Below are 23,571 nucleotides of genomic sequence, written 5' to 3'. Positions count from 1 at the left end.
CTTCATCTTCACCTGCATCTTCTTGCAGAATTCCAGCCATTCTGACCTAGAACAGACACCACATGAATCAGATAGTACAGATACCTTTTCCAAAGAAGTAGGTGAGTAAAAGAGGAGTAGAAATATTTATCACTGTTGACGCTGTTCAAACTCAAAGATTTCATTGGTAGACTTAATCTAGTTAGTGTATTTGTTGAACCCTTATACCATAGCCTTCAAGGTAAGTATTCAGTATGTTGTAACATTTTCATTTTCATAAAAAAATTTTTATTTAATCTGGGACAATGTTGATATGGGCTTTGAAGAAATGTGACCAAATACAAAATTTTACTATATCTAGATTATCATGTGCTGTTCTAATAGTGGACTCAAAGCTCACTATAACAAATAGTATTGGATGCATTTATCAAAACTTTTCCAACTGTTTAACACATGTTGCTGGCAGAAATTAAACTAGTAATGTTGTTTTACAACTTAACGGGAACCTGACAGTTCCCTTTTTTAATAATGCAATGCATGTATGCAGCTTACAATACAACGATACTTAGAATTCTGGCTTGCAGAGGAGTGTTCTCCTCACTCTTAAACTCACATATGCTTGGATAGGGCAAAGGGAAAGGGTTGTCTTGATAAGACTCTAAGCTTGCCATACAAACTTTTATTTTATATATCTATGTTATATGTGCCTATACTGTACCTCAATTTGCCTCTCTCCTAGAAACCATGTTATACAACAGCTGCTTATCTCAGCTATTGAAATGACATTCTTTGTTTGCCATACCAAACATACATTGTTATGAGTTAGTTGTGAAAAATACAGTAGTTGTCGGTTGTCATGGTTTATTTGAACACTATCTTGCATGTATGAGTAGATTTAATGTTTATCTATCATCTAATCTTATAACACATACCTTGGTATGATTGTGGACCATTGATTAATTGATTTCTTCACAGGTACCAGTTTTGTGGCTTCTCTTTGCCACAATTTAGCTATGATTATATAAGGATAAAGCCATGCTATCGCTTACTTATTTACTTATTTAAATACAGTTTTATACACTGCTGCTATCAGTATAACACTTGCTGCAACACAAATATAGTGCTAATATATGCCTGCATCATCATTGACATTCTAGTATTGTAATTCTTATATAGGACATCATTTGTAACTATTTTTATTTGGGAAATTATTAGTCATTTTTCATAGCTTACACAATTTTGATTCACTGTGGGAAATATAAACATGGACCATATGTTGCCTCAGAATTTGGCTAAAATATTGGAATAGCAGAGGAAGAGAAACTAATTTCAACTACGCATTTTCAACAGATGACATATTTTTGGGTCAAAACGGAATACGATCTAGTAACAGTGAAGTAGATGGAAAAGCACAAGAAAATTATCTAAATGGTAAGTGAAATTCCCCCTCCCTTCAAAAATAACCCCTCTTTAGGCTACTTGCACACTACCTTATTTTGGGTACTGTGAGCTAACTGCACAAATTGTGGCTACCTCGTGGTCCCTGTTGAGGTCTATTGTGTACAGTCGCGGTGCATTGAGGACCTTTGTCTCTCTGCACCGTGAAAGCCAGACGGCCACTCTGCTCCTATGTCCACTTGGCCGTTACAGGCTGCAAACTTTCCACTCTTTACAGCCCATCTCTGCACATGGCTGTGTGCACAAAATATATATATATATATATATATATATATATATATATATATATCACACACACACACACGTATATATTATATACACAAAATTCTACATTGGGTTTGGAAAGTATTCAAACCACTTTAAATTTTTCACTCTTTATTTCATTGCATCCAATTGGTAAGATCAAAAAAGTTGTTTTTTTTGCTCTTTAACATGGACTCTGCACCCCATCTTGCCAGAAACAAACTAAAATGTAGAAATATAATATGGTCATAAGTATTCAGCCCCTTTGGTCAGTATTGAGTAAGTTCCTTTTGAGCTATTACAGCCATGAGTCATCTTGGGAATGATGCAACAAGTTTTCACATCAGGATTTGGGGATCCTTTGCTATTCTTCCTTGCAGATATTCTCCAGTTCTCTCAGGTTGGATGGTGAAAGTTGGTGGATGCCATTTTCAAGTCTCCTCAGAGATGCTCAGTTGGATTTAGGTCAGGGCTCTGGATGGGCCAGTCAGGAATGGTCACAGAGTTGTTCTGAAGCCACTGCTATGTTATTTTAGCTGTGTGCTTCAGAGTTATTGGCTTGTTGGAAGGTGAACCTTCAGCCCTACGGTCCGGGAGTCCTTAATTTATTTTTGCTTGGTTTTTTTTGCACTCTGTACGCAGGCTATCATATGTCTTACACTGAGGAGAGGATTCCATCGGCACACTCTGACATAAAGCCCTAACTGCTGTAGGGCTGCAGTGATAGTTGACTTTGTGGAACTTTCGCCCTTCTGCAACTCTGGAGCTCAGCCATTATGATCTTCTTTACCTCTCTCACCAAGGTTCTTCTCCCATGATTGCTTATTGTGGCTTGACAGTCAGTTTAAGAAATAGTTGTTGTAGTCTCAAACTTCTGCCATTTAAGGATTATGGAGGGCAATGTGCTTCTAAGAACCTTGCGTGCTGCAAGCATTCTTTTATAACTTTGACAGATATGTGACTTTCCACAATTCAGTCTCTGAGTTCCTTGTGAAATTCCTTAGACCTCATGATTCTCATGTTCTCCAACATGTAATGTGAGCTTTGAAGTCTTATATAAACAGGTCCAATCAGTTTAATTAAACACAGCTGGACTCCAATTCAGGAGTAGAACCATTTCAAGGAGGATCAGAAGGAAAAGGACTGCATATGAGTTTAATAAGAGTATGATAGCAAAGTGTCTAAATAGTTATGACCATGTGATATTTCCGTTTTTTTTTGTAATGTAGAGTCTACATTAATAAGCAAAAACATAACTTTTTTGATCTCGCCAATTGGCTGCAAAGAAACATAGAGGGGGGAATTTACAGGGGTCTAAATACTTTCCGTTCAAATAAAGTATACCAGATAGGTGAAATAGACAGGATATTATCAAATGGCAAGACAGTATTATTTAAAACAATCAACATGCTAACCAGATCCAGTACAGACTGGTGTATTGGCAAAAAAATGGGAAAGACCATGCCACTTGCAGGCCACAATAACAACAAAGGCTCTGTAAAGTATGTGGAAGATGTAGCTCCTCAGTTCAGGGTTACAGTAGATGCCTAAGATAAGAACTAATGGAAAATCAAAACATAGAAAGGGGACTAAAGAAGAAGAATGGAGTGGAACACCGGGAGCAATAATCCCACCCCATAGGGCAGGTGCCCAACCTATACTTGTGGATGAGCGGACAGCAAGCCAAGCTGTCCTCCTACAATAGAAAACTAGAGTATGCTCAAGGTTGGCAGTCAACTCTTCCATATGTTGTAGATGTATGACCTCCTGGAACCACTCAGAATGTGGAGGGTCAGGAAACTTACAATTATGGAAAAGTACAGGAGTCAGGAGAAACCTAACATTGGTGCAATAAAAAGCGTTCTAGAGCTTGGAATCATAGACAGGTGCACAACCACCAGCTTGTTCAGAATAGGGGTACCAGCAACTTTCTAGAAGTACCAGTAACCTTACAGCCACCACTGTGGACTTTTAGGAGGAAAGGGCATTGCCACCAAATGTGGAGCATAGTGCCTCAGTCTCAAGTACACTTTCTGCACGAAGGTAGAGTACATGAAGCAGAGAACTTTCTCAGTTTAAATATTTGGAGAATATTTTTTTTTAAAAATTATGTTTTTGTTTCATTGAGAGTGTTTGTTTCTTTTCTTTCCCTTCAAAATAGGGGACGTTTGTGAAGAAAAGATGACTTCTGACAACAACCACACACAATGGGCAGATCATAGAGCTGTCAATATACTCCTTGTTATCTATATGCTGCTGTGAGTTATTTAAGTAGTCCTTTATGTTGGTCTTGTGATGCCACTCTTGTTCTTACAGTGTAAAAGAATAACCCCCTTTCTTTTTCTTTTTTTGTCAAGGGTTTTAGTACTGCTCTTCTCATCAGGGTATATTGGCTTGCGTATTATGGAGCTGGAGAATCAACTCAACATCTTGGGAGCTTGGCCTAAGGGAGATGGAGCTCAAGGGTTAGTATGTCTTCTAAACATGTATACATATTGCTGCTTTGTGTTTGTTTTAATCTTTACCAAGAAAATGTGAAATTTTATTTAAAAGTTTCACTTATGATTCATTGAGCAATAATACATATTTCTATAGTTTTCTTTGAATTCTTTGGGATCGATCTGTACAGGATTGTTCATTTAAGGCCAACTGCATCCAATGCCGAACTTCTTTTAGGGAAACCTCATGAAGATCTGCATAAAAAAGCAATGGAAAGATACTCATAAGTTGCAGATTTATTACAGATTTTCAAAATCATAATGAAAATCCACTACAGAAGTGACTTAAAAGAATACAGCTCGCATGTCAATTTACAGGCTGAACTAATTGTGCCATATATATCAGTTTTTGATCAACATTCTATGATAGATATAATTTTGTGCAGGCTTATAGCCAAGGGATGAAGAGAATATGACTTGGTAAGAAAGAATAAAGTTTTTATAACCTGCACATTTCACTAGGATTTGGCAGATCGTTATTAGCATCAAATCTGATCTTTTGACCAGGGATCCACAGCAGGTAGCAGCCTCAGTCTCCCTGTTGAAGGAAGTGCCCATGCCTGTAAATATGTTTTAGAAGGGATTTCAGAGAAGAGCTATCAGCATAATATACATTTTTAGTTTTTGCTGCATTTTCTACTTTATATCTATAGGTATAGATTATATGTGTAAAGCTACTAATGGGCACAAACAATAAGACTGATTATTCCATTATTGCGTTGTTCAGCAAGAGACTGTGACTGTAAACTAACAGTCAAGATTACTAGACTGAAAGGAACACAGACACGCTATGTCATGGTCATGGTCATGGGCAGTTGCAGTCTTGCTGTTGTAGATTAATTCATTTATGTTTCCTAAATAAGCATTGCTACACAACGGGGTAAATGAATCTTATAGGCTGTGTGCCTACTTTATTTTTCTTCTGCTTTTCTGCTGGTCAGATGTGTCTTAGCAGTTTTTACTTTTTAATACATCTGAGTTGAAGGAAATCTACTATCAAAATCAAGCTTAAAAAAAAAATCAGGAACACTTGCTCATAGATCCAGGCACTGTGACTGACTGTGGATCTTTTTATGTTTTTTATCCATGGCCTCGTTGCGTCTAAAAGCAACTTTTTAAATGATGCTAATGATCCTGATGGGCTCCTGGGGATGTTCCCAAAGCCCCTCTTTCCGGCAAAGGCTTTCAGACTGTCTCCCTATCCCCATTGCACACAGTAGGAGAGGAAAGCACTCCTTAACATTGTAACAGCCTGTGAAGCTGCAGCATGAAGGGGTTTTTGTAACACCCACAGAGGGAGGGAGGAGGCCATGGATAACACATATAAGAAGATTACCTAGGTCGCTGTGCCTGGATTTATGAGTATGTGTTCCTTTAAACAAAGACAAGACTCTTAAATATACTCAGGATAACAAAAAAACAAATTCTCTAATTCACTGTTATTCACAGATATAATTCCAACCTGTTTCTTTTAGTCCTGGTGTTTACAATTTTGGTTGTCCCTGGATACAACCGTAAATCTTCTGGCTATGTTCAGATTCTTCTCATGAATAGGTTCTCGTGTCTGCACACTGCAGTGCTCTCTCTCTCTGCCTCCTCCCTCTACCTCCTTATATTACAAGACCAGCTCAGACACAGGCACTTCCTGTCGGAAAGCAGAAGTATGCAGGTGTCATTGTTCTTTATATCTTCTCATGGATCTCATAATCTCTGATCTCTCTCCTTTCTGAAACAGAGTAATAATAATCTTTATTTATATAGCTCCATCAAATTCCATGGTGTTTTACAAATCATATAATGAGGTGTCTGCTTAGAGAGTCCTCACACACCCTCATGATTCTAACACTGACCTGTCTAGGGAATGATAGCACCAAAAAACTCTGAAGGAAGGTTTCAGAGGAAGAAAAGGAAGAAGATTTGGCACTCACCACGTAATAACATATATCTTCTTTTATTTCTTACATCGTAGACATCGTAAACAGGTACCACACAGACAGGGGAAGGGACGTGACAGCGCGGGAGCGCTAGTTAGGGACGACTCGTTTCGCGCATTAGCGCTTCATCTTGCAAGATGAAGGCAAGATGAAGCGCTAATGCGCGAAACGAGTCGTCCCTAACTCGCGTTCCCGTGCTGTCACGTCCCTTCCCCTGTCTGTGTGGTACCTGTTTACGATGTCTACGATGTAAGAAATAAAAGAAGATATATGTTATTACGTGGTGAGTGCCAAATCTTCTTCCTTTTCTTCCTCTGAAGTTTGAATACTCTGTCCTGTGCTAGTCAGAATTTGAGCACCACCACTTGCATTTACTTACAGGCGATATTTTCCATAAGAAGAATTGGCCAAAAGGGTTAGACAAACCCCTTTCATTCCCGCTATAAGACCAAACTAAATAAGCTGTGCCCCATACACTCTCTTTCTATTTCAATACAATCTGAAGGAAGGTTGCTTAGTCTTAAAAGTGCACTTGGGTCACAAAATGTCACAAAAAAAGAAAAGGCCAGGACAAAACAAAGGTAGATGTGCCCCAAAGACTCATACTAATGAAAACCAAATGTAAATGAATCATTAACATGTCAGTAAACTGCATAAGACATAATAATATTTATGTAACTTGACTTTGATCCCACAGCTAACTTTGTATTTCCCTGAACCCATTTTAAGTTATTTATTTTACATTATATTTGCATATAAAAAGAAATGCATGATTTTTATATACAGTGTGTGGCTTGTGTGCATACATTAGATCATTATGGACTGTATTTGTTAATGTTTTGCCCTTTTTGATTAAGCTTCCTTTTATTTTTTGTATATCAATTAGCCTTGTAGTTTTTTTGTAAAGTGGCATAATGTTGGTTTCATCCACAGATCTCAAGATACTTGAAGCTTCATCATTAACCAGAAAAAAATTCCCATTTGTATTCAGAAGACAAGACTTGTGGATCAGACCCAGATATGTCGTACAGTAAAGTCTCAATCTTGGTTGAATAAACAGATAAAGGATTAAAGAAGACCGTTCCTTCCAAATTGTACTTTTATCCCATGTAATGGCAAGATTAACAGGATTCCATAGCAAATAATATCCAAAGTGAGAAGATAAAGAAATTGTGTATTTCACCTTTTTTGAAGGGGATGTTCTTCATTTGGTTGGTGGAGTTGCACAAACTAAAATACTTTTAACAGATTGACTGCTCTCCTTCAGCAGATAAAGAGAAACCATTTAGTATTTCACATGCTCAGGTATTTCATAGCTTGTGTCTGTGCAGTAGTGAATGTCTCAAAGCCAAAGGATGTGTGTAGATTATAAAACTCTGTAAATATGTTTGTTTTCTCACAATGAGAAATTCTTGTTTCGTAAGATTTTTGTTATTTGTATGTTTATCCTCTGTGCAAAAGTTGTTCTATTGAATGGAATCTGGCCCAGTGGAATAAAAGTTACCTGCATAGTCTATCAGGAGGTAAGTTCAAAGAACTGAAAGCCCATTCCTACCTATGTAGACTATCTTCAATGATAAATCAGAAGGATGGTGTTGATTACTCAAACTATAAATTATTTCTCTTTATTTAAGTATTACGTTTTGAAGGTAACTAGAGGCTATGACGATATGCAGTTCACATCTTACAACTATCATATAAGTGCATACTCTTGATTCACTGTGTTATTCATAGGGGTGGCATGAAAACTCAACATTGCATAAAATGTCTAAATCTTCAAATCTGATATGTTTAAATGGAAAAAAAATGCTACAGCTATATGGACCTGCAGTTATTTTACGTTATGCTTTTAATAATAAAGTGCTGGTGACACTGGGAGCTACAAGCATATCTGCAGAAAATGAGAACAGTAGATCGCCTGCAGATCCAGCATGGTCAGGGTGCATTTACACTGCATTATATTTGGACGTTTTACTGTTATAAAGTATTCCCTAATGAAAATCTTATTTGAGAAACTGTCACATTTATTATTATTTTTTTTTAATATGACACTTTAAAGCAGCTCCAGATTAATATAAACCATATATGAGCAAGGACATGACTGCGGCACCCATGTGCCCATCCCATAACCATGAATAGGTTGTTATCTGATGTAAGTATATAGGAGAATTGTATAACTTTACAGTATACAAATGTTGGCAGTTATTTGCAGAAATGGTTGTATTTACTTTTGAAGCATTGAATTTCTCTGAAAACTCTTCTTTCCTTTGTGGATATCTTCAACAATATTACTGTAAACCATGGACATGTGCTGTCATGTGAGAACTACTGCAAATGTCAAGGAGCATCTCATTAACCCTTTAATTACCTCAATACTGTTTGTATAGCTTATTGCATTTCGTAGATATGTATATATGTGAACTGTTATTTAATCAACACATTTTGTAATTTCATTATACAAATTGTATTTATGTAATATGATATTTTGTCAACAGATTTTGTAATGTAATTTGAGATTCTGTATATACGGACCGATTTATACATAGAATATTTATAAATATTGTACTCTTGTCTTTTTTACTAGATTAACAATCTCGAGGAATAAATATTTTATTTGTTGAAACAGTTGCATTAATGATAAACTTTATAAAGAAATTCTTTCACCAAACAACCTTTCTAACGATTTGCTAGATGCCATAAAATGAAGAAGTCTAAATTTGTATCAAGTCAGAAATATAGTGGTCTTACATTTTAGAGAACTATTGGAAAAATTTGGTGAAATCGCTCAGCAGCATTTTAGAAGTCTACTTTAGTGGCAACAGACCCAAAATGACAACTTGCCACAGAGATGTACTTAGACCAAAACACTTGTATTTGGGAACAAGGGCCACCTGTTTTGCCAGTAATTGATGCAAAACAAGTGTTTCTTATTCCCAGACAAACGAGTTTAGGTGAAAACGCATCCTCCCTACTCTGCTTGAATTGCATTTCCGAACACAATTCAAATGCCTGATGTGAACGGGGCCCATGTGGATTAGTAACGTTTAGGAATCTTTTACCTAATTTTTCTCTTCCCGTAGAGCCTATTTACATGTTTATATGTATAGATCACTTCTAATTCTGATCTAATGGTTTATAAAATAACATTCATAGATATATAACCCACTTACAAACTGTGCTATGATATGGATGCATTAAGACCTAAATAGTATTGCTAACAGTATTGGAGATAGAGGCAGCACATGACCTTTTATTTGCTCTTGCAGCATTTCAGCTCAAGAGGTTGAGTTAGTGAAGATATATATATATATATAAAAGGGTGCTGCATATAGTTGCAATTCTCACATGAGCAATGTGTGTAGGTGCAGAAGGGAGCAGGCAGTATGTATGGCTTCAAATGACCCCAAAAGGAGAGGTAAAACTTTTATGTTTATAACCCCATACAGACTTGTAAGTGTATGACCACCTCAGGTGCAGATGATGGTAAACCTAAACAATAAAATGCTTCATGCCCTTGTGCCTTTACTGCCTTGATAATAATCCTGGAATAGTCATCAAATAATTCAGCACTCCTGCCACTTCACTAATAACATGTCCAGCAGCGGCCTTGCCTTCCACTAATAACATGTCCAGCAGCGGCCTTGCCTTCCACTAATAACATGTCCAGCAGCGGCCTTGCCTTCCACTAATAACATGTCCAGCAGCGGCCTTGCCTTCCACTAATAACATGTCCAGCAGCGGCCTTGCCTTCCACTAATAACATGTCCAGCAGCGGCCTTGCCTTCCACTAATAACATGTCCAGCAGCGGCCTTGCCTTCCACTAATAACATGTCCAGCAGCGGCCTTGCCTTCCACTAATAACATGTCCAGCAGCGGCCTTGCCTTTCACTAATAACATGTCCAGCAGCGGCCTTGCTTTCCACTAATAACATGTCCAGCAGCGGCCTTGCCTTCCACTAATAACATGTCCGGCAGCGGCCTTGCCTTCCACTAATAACATGTCCGGCAGCGGCCTTGCCTTCCACTAATAACATGTCCGGCAGCGGCCTTGCCTTTCACTAATAACATGTCCAGCAGCGGCCTTGCCTTTCACTAATAACATGTCCAGCAGCGGCCTTGCTTTCCACTAATAACATGTCCAGCAGCGGCCTTGCTTTCCACTAATAACATGTCCAGCAGCGGCCTTGCCTTCCACTAATAACATGTCCAGCAGCGGCCTTGCCTTCCACTAATAACATGTCCAGCAGCGGCCTTGCCTTCCACTAATAACATGTCCGGCAGCGGCCTTGCCTTCCACTAATAACATGTCCGGCAGCGGCCTTGCCTTTCACTAATAACATGTCCAGCAGCGGCCTTGCCTTCCACTATTTCATTTTTTTGCAACTTTTTATGATATTTTCAATGCTACCATTTTAAGGACTGTACCGCCTTTTGATAACTTTTAATTGAATTTTGTATGTTTTCAAAATGGCAAAAAAGTGCCATTTTTAAATTTGGGAGGTATTTTCTGTTACGGGGTTAAACGTGGGGAAAAGACCTTACTACATTTTGATAGAATGGACATTTTGGGATGCGGCAATACCTAACAAGTTTATGATTTTTACAGTTTATTTATATCAGTTATAGAGAAAGGGGGGTGATTAGAATTTTTAGGTTTTGTTAATTTAATTTTTTTTAACTATTTTTCAGACTCCCTAGGGTACTTTAACCCCAGGTTGTCTGATTGATCCTAATATATACTGCCATAGTACAGAGTGTGGGGATTTTCCTCATCATTCTTTTCAATGTGCAAATCGCACGTTGTAATGAAAGAGTTTAAATTCAGACAGCCTTGTATGACCCAAGGCTGTCATGTGACCTGATCAGCACTTCCCGATGACGTTACTGGGATTGCTGATGTTCACCAAGATGGACAATTTTGCCTCAAGCGATGGCAGTGTAAACACCCGTGATTGGAGCTAGCGTATGCAATAAGCAGCAAACACCCACTGGGTATGGAGAGGGCTCTTTCCAAACATTGTTTTACAAAATTACCAAAGTATATCAACATGAAAGGTGATATGTTTATTTTGCAAAAACCGTGATGATCTTAATTAGTGAACAGCAATGGCTGTAGCACAGAGAAAGATTATAACAAAATTTTCTGAAGTTTACAACAGTCCCCAATCAGTGCCTTTGCTTTAAATGAGTTCAAGCATACCAGTCCTGTGATGCCACAGAACAACACTAGTCTCTGACACTTCTCTGATGTGATTTTGGTCCACTCTTCTTCCAGTCTCTTCCGTAGACTGCTGTGGATTTCTTGGCCATAACTTTGTCGCCAAGTTTTTTCCCGAGGTTTTCTATTAGGTTTAGATCAGGACTCTGGGCTGGCCATTTGATTGCTTCAATGTGTTCTGTTTCAATCAACTGCTTTATCGTTTTTTCTGTGTGTCAAGGGGCACTGTCCTGCATATAAATTTCCGGCTGTTGAAAGGTCCAACTCCTGCTGCAGAAAACATAACCCAAACCATGACTGTCTTATCCCAGTTTGTCAACGGACACAAATTATTTCCATCAGATTTAAATAACTTGTATTCGCCTCTCTCAATTCCAGCGGCAAACCCAGCAATGCCTGCGCTGTGGGGCACACGCACCAGCTCTATAAAATTTAAAGGCCCAGCATACCGCTGATTGGCACTGGCCAGCTGCTTGCCATTTTTAATTCCAGCCCCTTCCTATGTCCCCTGCCGGATCTTTGTCCTTCCATGCCTGAGAGAAAGCTGTATTCCAAGACCTCTGCGATTATCCTAATTTCCCATTGTGACCTTGATTCCGATTCTGTCTTGACCTATTGCTACGTTCCAGACTCCGATCCCATGCTGCCTGTCTCGACCTTCTGCCTGTCCCCGACCACGAGTTTGCCTGACGATTCTGTACTACGCCTTGGCTGCCACCGTGAACAAAGTCGCACCTGTGGAACAACGTGGTGGTACCACGCTGCAACAAGTCCAACCTGCTTTGCGGCGGGCTCTGGTGAAAACCAGGTGCCACTTAGTCCCAGGTATCGGCTTACGTCATCGTCCGCAGTGGTACAGAGGATCCACTACCACCTGACACTTTCACCACTAAAATAACCTGTGGAGAACTTCTCTGTTCACATAACATCTAATGAGAGGTTGGGTCAATGCAGAGTGATGACGAGACAGATGTTTACTATTGATAGATTGTACATTTTTGGACGTGGCGATACCTAACATGTTTATGAGTTTTACTGTTTTATTTATATTTATATGAGCTCTTGGGAAAGGGGGGTGATTTGAATTTATTTTTTTTACTATTTTTCAGAACGCCCGAGGATACTTTAATCCTAGGTTGTGTGATTGATTCTACTATATGCATGCATACTATGGTATGGCAGTATATGGAGATTTTATACATCATTTACAATGGCATAGCAAAATCTACTGGGCCCTGGTGCAAACTTTGGATCGGGGCCTCCATATACCTAAACTCTTACTGCCACCTGTCCCGCACATTACACTTGAGAACACATATATATGATACACAGAATTATACTCGTAGAACCAGACTCCTTGTACACCTTCTATGAAGTGTCCAGAAACCTCCATTATTCCAGCAGCTCTTATTAAATAATTGCTCACAGCAGTCCCCTTAAATGGAACCTACCACCACGGATCTACCTATAAAGGTTGGTGGAACTATAGGATCTAAGGTCTAATCCTCACGTTTCTGCAATTTTTTAATAACTTTTATTTGCCTAATATGTAAATTTTACTGGGGGCATGGAGTAGCCGGAGCTGAGGCTACACAGCGTGGCTACTCCACGCCCCAGTAGCTTCTTTGTTCCTCCTACCAGATATCTTCGGTGCACAGCTCCTCGTAGCTGCGCGCCCTCGTCTGCGCGCCCTCCTCTCCCCTTAATGAGAAGGCAGCAGAGGCCCCCTTAATGAAATGGCAGCAGTCGTTCCCTTAATGAAACAAAAACGACAAACTCTGTACTCACCGAGCAATCCCACGGTTTCTTTTCTCTTATCTTTTTTCTTCTCACTCTTCTCTCTGGCATCAGTACAAGCAGATGCAGGCCCATCCGTGCACCTTAGCCGCGCACACACTGGGGGTCATTTACTTACCCGGTCCAGTCGCGATCCAGCGGCGCGTTCTCTGCTCTGGATTCGGGTCCGGCCGGGATTTATGAATGTAGTTCTTCCGCCGTCCACCAGGTGGCGCTGCTGCGCTGAAAGTCATCTCATCGCGCCGGAATGCACCACCTCGGACCAGGTGAAGGTAAGCGCTCCCCAAGCGACACTTTTTCGGTTTTTAAATGCGGCGGTTTTTCCGAATACGTCGGGTTTTCGTTCGGCCACGCCCCCCGATTTCCGTCGCGCGCATGCCGGCGCCGATGTGACACAATCCCATCGTGTGCGCCACAATCCCGGGGCAATTCAGGTACAATCGGCGCAAATCGGAAATATTCGGGTAACACGTCGGGAAAACGCGAATCGGGACATAGACATGCATCTGCCTTCTCACTTTTGACGGGACCATCGCCGGGCCTGGTCGCGGACGCACCTGCTGCGTTATGATCATTTATTACAATATGCAAATTGAACATTGTAATACATGAGCTTAAATCAGACAGCTTTGACGCTCAGTTTCCACATTGCCAAAGTAAGGGTTTTAGTTTGCTACCACAGTAAAGGAATGCAGAACCCTGCAGTGGTGATATCAAAATTCAGGGAGAGTTTTTTATGTCTCCACACATATCATGCTGGACACAGTGCAGGACATTTATCAATCTGTCTATGCCACCCGAAATGCCATGCACCACATTTATCGAAGGTTTCAGACCAATTCTAGGCTGTTTTCCAACTTCTTTGAAAAAGGGGCATATACTCTGTATAAGAGGATGTGTCTGCAGCAGAAATAATCTCTGCACCAGAAAATTCAATAATGCGGAGCAGCAAACTAGACTAACTAATAGGAGGTGTAAAAGTACAACTTACCAGTCTTATACTACGTATTAATCATTTATAATCAGACACAGTGATACATCAGGTGAAGCAGCGAACTGTCTAGTTCTACTCTGCACTGGTCTAAAGACCAACACATTCTAAAATGTCCCCCAATGTCTGAAGGCAGGATCCTTAAATGGAAGGAAATCATATAGTTTTGCAACATCCCCCCACCGGAGTGGCTGGCGGTTGCGGCCTAGGCACGCTAGTGTCACGGTGCTTGGTATGGGGAACCGGAGGGCTGTCCTACAGCCTGGCAGGTCTCCAGCAGGGTGGTGTTGGCAAGAAATGATGAGGGAGAGGCTGCTATAGCGGATCTCCCTGGGGCAACCCTTTGGTGTCTAGAGTATGAGTCTCTGTGTGGTGGACAGGGTGCCTGTGATGATGGCAGCCGTAGTACCAGGGACCAGACGGAGGCAGACGTTGAACAAAAACAACTTACAGTTCTTTATTGGAACCGACAGGAACCGCAGCAACGTGCCTTTAACAGAATGGTGGATTGCTGAGATACAGTTGGAGGAAGCCACAGGAGGTAGATCGCCAGCCTGGATGCAGAGGGCAGGCTGGGAGGTAGCTGTGTCCTAATAGGAAGCTTCAGCTTGTCCTGGAGTGCTTCAGGTATCACCCTTAAAGGTAGGATGATACCCCTTTCCTCACTAACTCTTATCTATTAGCTCCACTCTTCAGAGGCAGGGGTAGGCTCTTCCTGCTCTGGTATGGTATGCTGGCTGAATAGAGTCTGGACTGGGGTAACCCAGTCTGCTTCTTCTCATCTGAGCTAAGCTAAACTAGTCTCTAGCTGTTCTGATCTGAGCTGAGCTCAGACTAAGCTGTTCTCTTCTCTCTCCTGAGAGAGACTGCTCTCCTCTAGTGTCCTGCAGACCCTGAGGTCTGACTGGAACTGAACTCTAGAACTTTCCTGGCCAGGGGTTTTGTAACTCCCCTGGTCAGGTGGTGGCTGCTCCTCCAATTACATCTCAGCTTACATTAGACAGAATGCAATACAAGTGATTGGACGACAGATCTTGCATCATACAAAACACTTAACTCCTGCCTTGCCAGGCAGGATCTACCACTGCAATGTCCCCTGTGTGATGTGATGACATGCTGTGGGGACGGGGACGTATTCGCAAACACTCCTTCGCCATTGCATCGGTGAGGGTGTTGCAGTTTCATATGGACTTTATACCAACACTGAAAGAGTTTATAAATGGCTTCTTGAAGGTTAAAACTTACAAAGGCCTTCGGAGAATGAGAATCCTGTTCTGCTTGTCTGATGTGAGAATCTTGGGGGGGAAAGGCAGATTTGGAGTACAAAAAGGTGACATAAGTAGTCAACAGTGTGTGCCGCAAGATCCAAGATTCTATCTGAGGTCCTTGCTTGCTTCAAAATTGGGATCTGAGCAGCACGGTTAGTTCTCTAGTATAAAAGCTGCTGACAGTTTCCCTTTAACCCCTTCCCGACTTGCACCGTACTAGTGTGGCGCAAGCCGGGTCCCGGTGCATGGAGAGGGCTCAAGGGCCGAGCACTCTCCATAGTCTAAGTAATAAGTCATTGCTGCATATTGCAGCAAACCGGTAACACTGGTTACCGGTAACACCTGCGATCGGTACTAGCAACGATTGCGGGTGTTTTCCCGACGATCGCCGCCGGCAATGGTGCCGGAGGCTTCAAAAAGATGGCGGCGCCCATGCGGATTGCCACTCTCCGTGTTGTCTTCGGAAGACCCGAGGCTACTTCGTTTTAACTCATTCATTACAATAACAGCACATTGTAATGAATGGGGAGGAAAATCCACATATACCGCCATACTGTAGTATGGCAGTATATGATAGGATCGTACAGACAACCTAGGGTTAATGTACCCTAGGGAGCCTGAAAAATAAAATATATTAAAAAAAACCTAAACATTCAAATCACCCCCTTTTCCCTAGAACTGATATAAATATAAATAAACAGTAAAAATCATAAACACATTAGGTATCGCCCCGTCCGAAAATATCAAAATATAATAACGGTTTTTCACTCCATCTTACCCTGTAGCGGAAAATAGTGGCCAAAGTCGAAAATTGGCTCTTTTTTTGCCATATTGAAAAATATTAAAAAAATCAATGCATTTGGAATTTTTTTCCTGCTTCCCAGTACACGGCATGTAATATTAAATACCGTCACTTTGAAGTGCAATTTGTTACCCAAAAAATAAGCCATCACACAGCTCTTTATATGGAAAAATAAAAAAGTTATAGATTTTTGAAGGTGGGGAGTGAAAAATGGAAGTGAAAAAAATAAAAAGGGCCAAGGCTCCATGACATGCACATTGCAAGGTTGCAGCATTCTGAAAAAGTGCATTTTAGCCTTTGTCATTAAGCATCAGTAGTCAACTCCTGGCTGTAGAGAGCGATCTTGTTACAACACTTAGAAACTGTTCTTTGGTTGCTAGGGTGATCATTGTGGAACACAACATTACATACCTTGTAACATTCAACTGGCCTTGCATTGTCTGTGTGGGATCTTAGTCACTGGCATGGAGCTGCCTGTTATTAAAAATCCAGTGTCATGCAGGTCACTGGAGACAGAATTCCCCACATCCATAAAGAGGTAAGAAAGACAAAAAAATGTTAATTACTTAATTATTCTTTATGTTATTATATACGGTAATTATAATTAAAAGTGTACACTAGCTCTGGGCTTCAAAATGATCTATTGTGGAAGAGGTTAAAACTAGGAGAACATTCAAGGTTAATACTTTATAATATGTTCATTAGTTGTACTTCATAATGTACACTAGGTGTATAATCTTAATATGTTTGCTAACATATCAAAATACATGTTTATTGCTTTTGATTATTCAGGCAGTCCCAGGTTACATGCAAGTTTTTTAGGTCTGTACTAAAGTTGAATTTGTATGTCGTAGGTCGGGACTGTATATTTTAGAATTTTAACTCCAGAAAAAAAAATGTTCCTGTGACAATTGGATTTTTAAAATGATGTACTGTCATGGGCACAAGGATTATTAATAAAGCTTCATTACAGACACCTTAGAGATGATAATTGAAGCCTGGTCACAGTGGGCAGAGGACTGTCTATAAGATGGGGACTGTCTGTATGTTTTACTGTTGCTCATTTATGTAGTGCAATATCTTGCTTAAAGGAAAGTTACCATTTGTTTTTATGCATTGTGAACCAAACATACCTTGAGAATGCTGTAGCTACACTGATGCAGAAACATATCTTGTTAAATCCCTGAACTGAGTTTTTTGCTCAAAAAACAATTATAAAATTCAGAACCTTGGGAAAACTGGGTGCCCTGGCTGTCATACATAAACATATTGGGGGAGATTTATCATAAGTCTCTTAGAGCAGAACTGTTCTCGTTTCCCATGGCAACCAATCAGAGCTCAGCTTTAATTTTCCCACAGCTGGTTATAAAATGAAAGCTGAGCTCTGATTGGTTTCTATGGGAAAATAGAACAGTTTTACCTCAGAAAATCATGATAAATCTCCCCCAGTACTTCCACACATAATGGAGCCGCCTGAACTGTCCAGGCAGGACTAATCAACCTGAGCTGCATGACTCTGGTTTTAGTTATTATTTAATTATTTTAGTGGGTTTAAACAGTCAATTTTCAATATTTGCAGATGATACTAAGCTATGTAAAGTACCGTATATACTTGAGTATAAGCCGACCCAAGTATAAGCCGAGGCCCCTAATTTTACCACAAAAACCTTGTAAAACCTATATATTTTTTACTCGAGTATAAGCCGAGTTTGGGTTTTCAGCACATTTTTTGTGCTGAAAAACTAGGCTTATACTCGAGTATATAAGGTAGTTGATACTGAGGCCAAAGGTATAGAATTACAGAGGGATTTGTGGAAGCTTGAGGAGTGGTCAGAGAAATGGTTGATGAGGTTTAATGTAGATAAATGTAAAGTTATGCACTTGGGCCATGGAAACAAAAAGTATAATTATGTTCTAAAAAGTCAATTATTGGTAAAACTGGAGATGAAAAGGACTTGGGGGTATTGGTAGATACCCCGAAACGCACTGGAATACACCGAGCCGGGTGAGTGAAGGTAAGTGCAAGCTCCGCGACATTTTTTTTTTAAAAAATGCGGCGGTTTTTCCGAATCCGTCGGGTTTTCGTTTGGCCACGCCCCCCGATTTCCGTCGCGTGCATGCCAGCGCCGATGCGCCACAATCCGATCGCGTGCGCCAAAATCCTGGGGCAATTCAGGGGAAATCGGCGCAAATTGGAAATATTCGGGTAACACGTCGGGAAAACGTGAATCGGGCCGTTAGTAAATGACCCCCATTGTTTCATTGCAGCTAATTGGTAAGATCCAAAAAGTTATTTTTTGGCTTATTAATGTATACTCTGCACCCCATCTTGACAAAAAAAAAAATGAAATCTATGGGCACATGATAGCTAACATTGATAGCAGTCAAAGTTTTCTGAAATGAGTGCTGGTACACACACTTTTCTAATGCATGTAAAAATGACCCAAGCAGAGAAATGGGTGTGTAATAAAGCAGCTGTGTGCGTGGACGGTGAACAAAACTAGGGAAACTGCTTATGATTGTCTGCAGATCAAATCAGCCTCCCTTCTGTTGGTCTGTCTGGAAATACACATCATTTTTTTCTGTATGTGCATATCCTGCTCCCAACATCTCAGCTATAACAACCTAGGGTAGATTACTGTTTCTCTCAGTCCAACTTCTGTCAACTGGGCACAATAATGGTAGAGAGTTAGTGAAAAGTTAGTCTGGACAATATTGGGGCACATTTACTAAGGGTCCGCACACTGCATTTCCGTTGGGTTTCCCGACTATATCCAATTTACGCTGCATTTAACAGGGGTTTTTGGCATACGCGATCGGATTTTGGCACAATCGCGCCGACTTTCATACTGCACAAATCGGGGCGCCCCATTATGTCCATATATTGTCAATATGGTGTCATTTATTTTAATTTTTTTTAAATAATCATTAAAAACACTCATTTATTTGGGTATTCCCAAGACAAGTTTCTTAAATGTATGCAGGATAACAAAATAACACATTCTCTAATTCAATGTTATTAACAAAAAATACAGAATTTCACAGATATAATTTCAATCAGTCCTCGTGAGCACAATTTCTTTTGCCCCTGGTTGCCGTCCCTGTATCTACTGGCTTTAGGGCTGGCAGCCATCTTGCTTGACGCTTCATAAGCTTTTCTCCCCCTCTGCTTCCTGCAGGGGCCCCTCCCCTTGCATTCCAGGTCGAGCTCTCACTGATACACACTGACACAGACACTGACTTCCTGACGGCATGTACACATCACAGTGTGAGGAGTGTAAAGCTACAAGCTACAGGCAGATAAGTTCTCAATCCAGGGCAAAGGGAGGGAGGTATATAGTAGAGTTGACAGTAAGTAATGGCTGTGATAGCAAAGGGGACACAGTCATGTATGATTCTCTGTGACAATTGGATTTTAAAAATGTTGGATTGTCATAAGAATCAGGAATAACAATAAAGCTTAATTGCAAACGCTTTTAATAACAGTTATAGCTGTTTATTGTAGTCTAGGACTAAAGTACTGTAAATTACCAATTACCAGAGGTCCATTTGTAACTAGGGGTCATCTGTAAGTCGGGTGTTCTTAAGTAGGGGACCGCTCATTATAGTTCCAACCATCTTCCAATCAACTCTGACCGGCTCTGCAGCTGGATGAGGAAAATTTCAAGCATATGAATTCTTTTGAAACCAACAATGTAGTTGCTCTAACTCTACTAGATTGGGATGGAATGTAGGAAGAATATAGGGCGCAACTTTTCCCTAACTAATAATTTATACAATAATATATAATCACTAGTGTCTAATGTTCATCTTTTTTCAGTGTCCAGTATTCAGCACTCAAAGGACCTTCCAACTCTCCTATTTTGCAACAAGCAGTAACCGTTTCCTCAGGCCCTTGGGGTGTAGATGTCAAGTCAAATGTTTTGTACACTTACAAGCAGGAAGCTTTCCATCGGTGGCAAAATCAATACAGACAGAGAGAGCAGGCAGCTCTCCAGTCAGGTAAGTGTGGAATGAAGTGTCTCACCCTCAGGAGCAAAGACTCACCCTCAGGAGTTCTACATACTAAAAAACTTTTTATAAAGTAATAATTCCCTGTTATACTGATGTGCATTGTATTTCATGAATTAGCTCATATCAATTCAGTGTAATCAATCTATGGCATTCCAGGACAGAATAATCCTCAATAATAAGTGTGGTGTAATCATTGGTTGATTTTGTACAGATTTAGATGCAACATTTTTGCTTAAATGGCTTAGATGCTTAGATACTGTCTTTTGCAGGATTAAATAGGGGTACAAATGTGATGGATTTAGGGGCATTTATCAGCCTTCCCCATCAACACCTTGCAATTTCTGATGTAATAAACGTTAACAAGCTTCTTCTCAATTATCGGCTTATACAGTAATATGTTAGAAGATGTAATAATATAAGTAACTTTTCCAGGTGCCGCTCAGCTCCTTCGGGAGACATCATGGTATGATCCAACCCAGCCATCTCAGCTACTAAAGGACTCTGCTCGGTGGGGCACATTTAAGTGGAGGGATCAACCTTTCCTTGGCAAAGAGTATGGTAAGTAAAACATTATATATTAATGACATTGTAGATGGTGTATTTGCTTGGCATATGAATACTTTCCCAGAAAGATGTTGAATTGGGTTTAGGCCAGCTATAGTTTTAGATTTTCAGACACTGTATAAGTTATTTACATTTATATACAGTTTCAAATTCTTATCATTCTATTAACTATTTGTATACTATCCTCTCTGCATAGGTTTCTCTTTGAAATGATGGCAACACAACATTTTCTGGGGCAACAATGTCCATATTGACTCATTGTTATAATGCACAACACAACTGCAGTTTGTTCTTGTATATGACTTACCTCCAATATCAAAATAATAAAAAGGTTACATGTTCACTAATTAACATCTTGTTGTACAGTATAATAAGAGATTAATGACTTCCCTTTGATTTTCTCTTTTCCAGTTGTGAACAGACACAAGTTTGGAGTTTAGAAGTTATCCTCTCCTGCACGTTTATATTGTTAACCTGTGTGTAATAAAGCTAACAGATAGCAAAGTATTTCATAATCTAAAAATGTAATTTTATATGGCGCTGTGGGAAAATCAAAGTTGAACATTTGATTGACTGGCGCGAGGAACTAGATCAGTTTTGCTCTCAGACCCATCTGTTTGGCAAGCTCTGTGCAGCACTGCGTAATCTATGTGTGCTATATAAATAAAGGAATTATTATTCTGTTAAATCACCCTCTACTTAATCTTTAAGGAACCAAAAATAACCCATGTACTTTATGCAACCCCATACGGCTAACAAAACTGTGAAGGTAGACTTTGCAGATGTTGAATGAGATCAGGGACTGTTGCAGCAAAATGAAATTTAACCACAGAAATGCCAGCTAGAGGCTAAAAAGTAACATAGTTGTCAGGCTCAGAGGTTGTGGATCCTCTGAACCACTGCAGACGATGACACAAGCCACTACCTGGCACCCGGTTTTCACCAGAGACAGCTGCAAAACGGGTTGGACTGCTGCGTGGTACCACCAGGTCATTCCACAGGCATGACTTGTTCACAGCGGCAGCCAAGGTCGAGGTACAGAAACGGCAGGCAATCTCATGGTCGGGGATAGGCAGGAGGTCAGGACGGGCAGCACAGGTTCAAAGTCGGGGACATAGCAACAGGTCAGGGCAGGCGGCAAAGGAGCAAAGTCAGAAACGGAACCACTTTCACAACGGGAAATCACAGAAATAGCTCAAGGCATCAAACTCAGCTTTCTCTAAGGCTTGATGCATGAAGATCCAGCAGGTTGCACAGGAAGAAGCATGCTTATATAGTTTTCCTAAAAATGACCAGCACCAATTAACGGCACGCTGGCCCTTTAAATCTAATGAAGCCGGCTCGGCTGCCCTAGGGACCGGGAACGCACGCGCACAGTGGAGGGAGTCGTAGCAGGAGCCAGAAGAGGTGATACGCGTGCGCGGTGCACTTGCAGGGGCAGAGGGAGACGGGTGAGCCCACGACCCGTGATTAAACGTTGTTTACAGTGCCCCCTCTTTTGATGTAATTTAACCTGCAACAACGTTCCACCAGATATATATATTTTTTAATATATTTATTTATATATGTATATATACGTTAATATTGTCCTCCCTTAGTCATCTATATCCAAGACTAAATAAATCTAGTTGATGTAATCTTTCCTCATAACTGAGATACTCCATATTCTTTATCATTTTTGTTGAGCCCCCTCAAGCTCCGGGGCATCCTTTTTATGGACCGGAGCCCAGAACTGGACAGCATATTCCAGGTGAGGTCGAACCAATGCCGTGTACAGTGGTAATATTACATCCCATCCCATCAAGAGAGTCCATACCACTTTTGATACATGACAAGATCTTGCTGGCTTTAGAGGCAGCTGATTGACATTGTATGCTGTTATTTAATCTATGATCTTCTAGTACACCCAGGTCCTTCTCAACGAGGGACTCTTCCAGATTTACTCAACCAGTTACAAATGTTGCATGTATATTATTAGGCCCCAGGTGCATCACCATATATTTATCCACATTAAACCTCATTTGCCAAGTGGACTACCAAACACTCTGGGTGCAGTCACACGTTGCAGTTAAAACTGCATTGCAATTAGTTTTGGGTTGGTTTTAGGTGGTATTACTTATTTTAACAAGTGGAAGACATCAAATGAGGTGAATGAAATTTGTGGAACAGGTTTCTCCTTCAAAATCAAATTCACCCGTTCAGTTCATATCTTTCACATAAACTGCACCTAAAACCACCTCAAAACTAACGTGTGACTGCACCCTCAGTTTGTCCAAGTCACCCTGCAGCCTATAAACATCCTCCATAGACTGTATTACACTACACAGCTTGGTGTCATCTGCCAAAATAGACACAGTGCTATTAATTCCAACCTCTATATCCAGGGCCGGTGCCAGCACTGGGCATTCCTGGGCGAGTGCCGGGGCCCACATTAGACTGTACATAAGGAATCCATGAGGGTGTGGGGGGCTGTATGTAATGAATCCTTATGGCGTGAGCGGGGCTTATATAAAATAACCATGAAGAGGCTGTTTGGTATAATAAGCTAGGGAACAGGAGACTGTTTTAGTTTCTGAATTTTTAATGCTGCCACCTAAGTTCACTGCAAAGGGGCCCACTGAGGCTCTGTCGCCCCGGGGGCCTACTGAAACCTTGAGCTGACCCTGTCTATATCATTAACAAATAAATTAAATAATAGTGGGCCGAGTATTATAGGGGGTGACCATTCTGAGTAGGAATCGTTGACCACAACTCTCTGGATATGATTCTTCAGCCAGTTTTCAATCCAATTGCAAACGATTCCG

At 40.5% G+C, this 23,571-nt stretch overlaps 2 protein-coding genes across 3 annotated transcripts in view; both read left to right on the top strand.

Moving 5' to 3' along the window:
- Positions 1 to 8,735, top strand: part of LOC140068186 (GRAM domain-containing protein 2B-like) — a 31,794-nt gene extending 23,059 nt beyond the window's left edge. For both annotated transcript variants that reach the window (XM_072113982.1, XM_072113983.1), the window contains exons 9-13: positions 29 to 101; positions 1,330 to 1,410; positions 3,842 to 3,938; positions 4,038 to 4,145; positions 7,046 to 8,735. In XM_072113982.1, the coding sequence (XP_071970083.1) occupies positions 29 to 101; positions 1,330 to 1,410; positions 3,842 to 3,938; positions 4,038 to 4,145; positions 7,046 to 7,061 (375 nt within the window). In that variant the 3' untranslated portion in view covers positions 7,062 to 8,735. The remainder of the gene's footprint in view (positions 1 to 28; positions 102 to 1,329; positions 1,411 to 3,841; positions 3,939 to 4,037; positions 4,146 to 7,045) is intronic.
- A 7,835-nt stretch (positions 8,736 to 16,570) lies between these two features.
- Positions 16,571 to 21,455, top strand: TEKTIP1 (tektin bundle interacting protein 1). Its single transcript, XM_072126587.1, has 4 exons — positions 16,571 to 16,727; positions 20,010 to 20,191; positions 20,636 to 20,761; positions 21,179 to 21,455. The coding sequence occupies exons 1-4, from the start codon at positions 16,654 to 16,656 to the stop codon at positions 21,205 to 21,207; spliced, it is 411 nt and encodes a 136-aa protein (XP_071982688.1). The 5' UTR covers positions 16,571 to 16,653; the 3' UTR covers positions 21,208 to 21,455.
- The last annotated feature ends 2,116 nt before the right edge of the window (positions 21,456 to 23,571 follow it).

The sequence above is a fragment of the Engystomops pustulosus genome, chromosome 1 (genome assembly GCF_040894005.1).
Source record: "Engystomops pustulosus chromosome 1, aEngPut4.maternal, whole genome shotgun sequence".
Taxonomy (NCBI): domain Eukaryota; kingdom Metazoa; phylum Chordata; class Amphibia; order Anura; family Leptodactylidae; genus Engystomops; species Engystomops pustulosus.
Note: the sequence above shows the minus strand (reverse complement) of the source record. Positions and strands in the feature narration are given on the sequence as shown.

Coding starts and splice junctions, on each gene's coding strand:
- TEKTIP1 (XM_072126587.1), top strand. CDS start 16,654: ATGGAGCTGCCTGTTATTAAAAATCCAGTGTCATGCAGGTCACTGGAG. Junction 16,728..20,009: donor TTCCCCACATCCATAAAGAG/GTAAGAAAGACA, acceptor ATCTTTTTTCAG/TGTCCAGTATTCAGCACTCA. Junction 20,192..20,635: donor GCAGGCAGCTCTCCAGTCAG/GTAAGTGTGGAA, acceptor TAACTTTTCCAG/GTGCCGCTCAGCTCCTTCGG.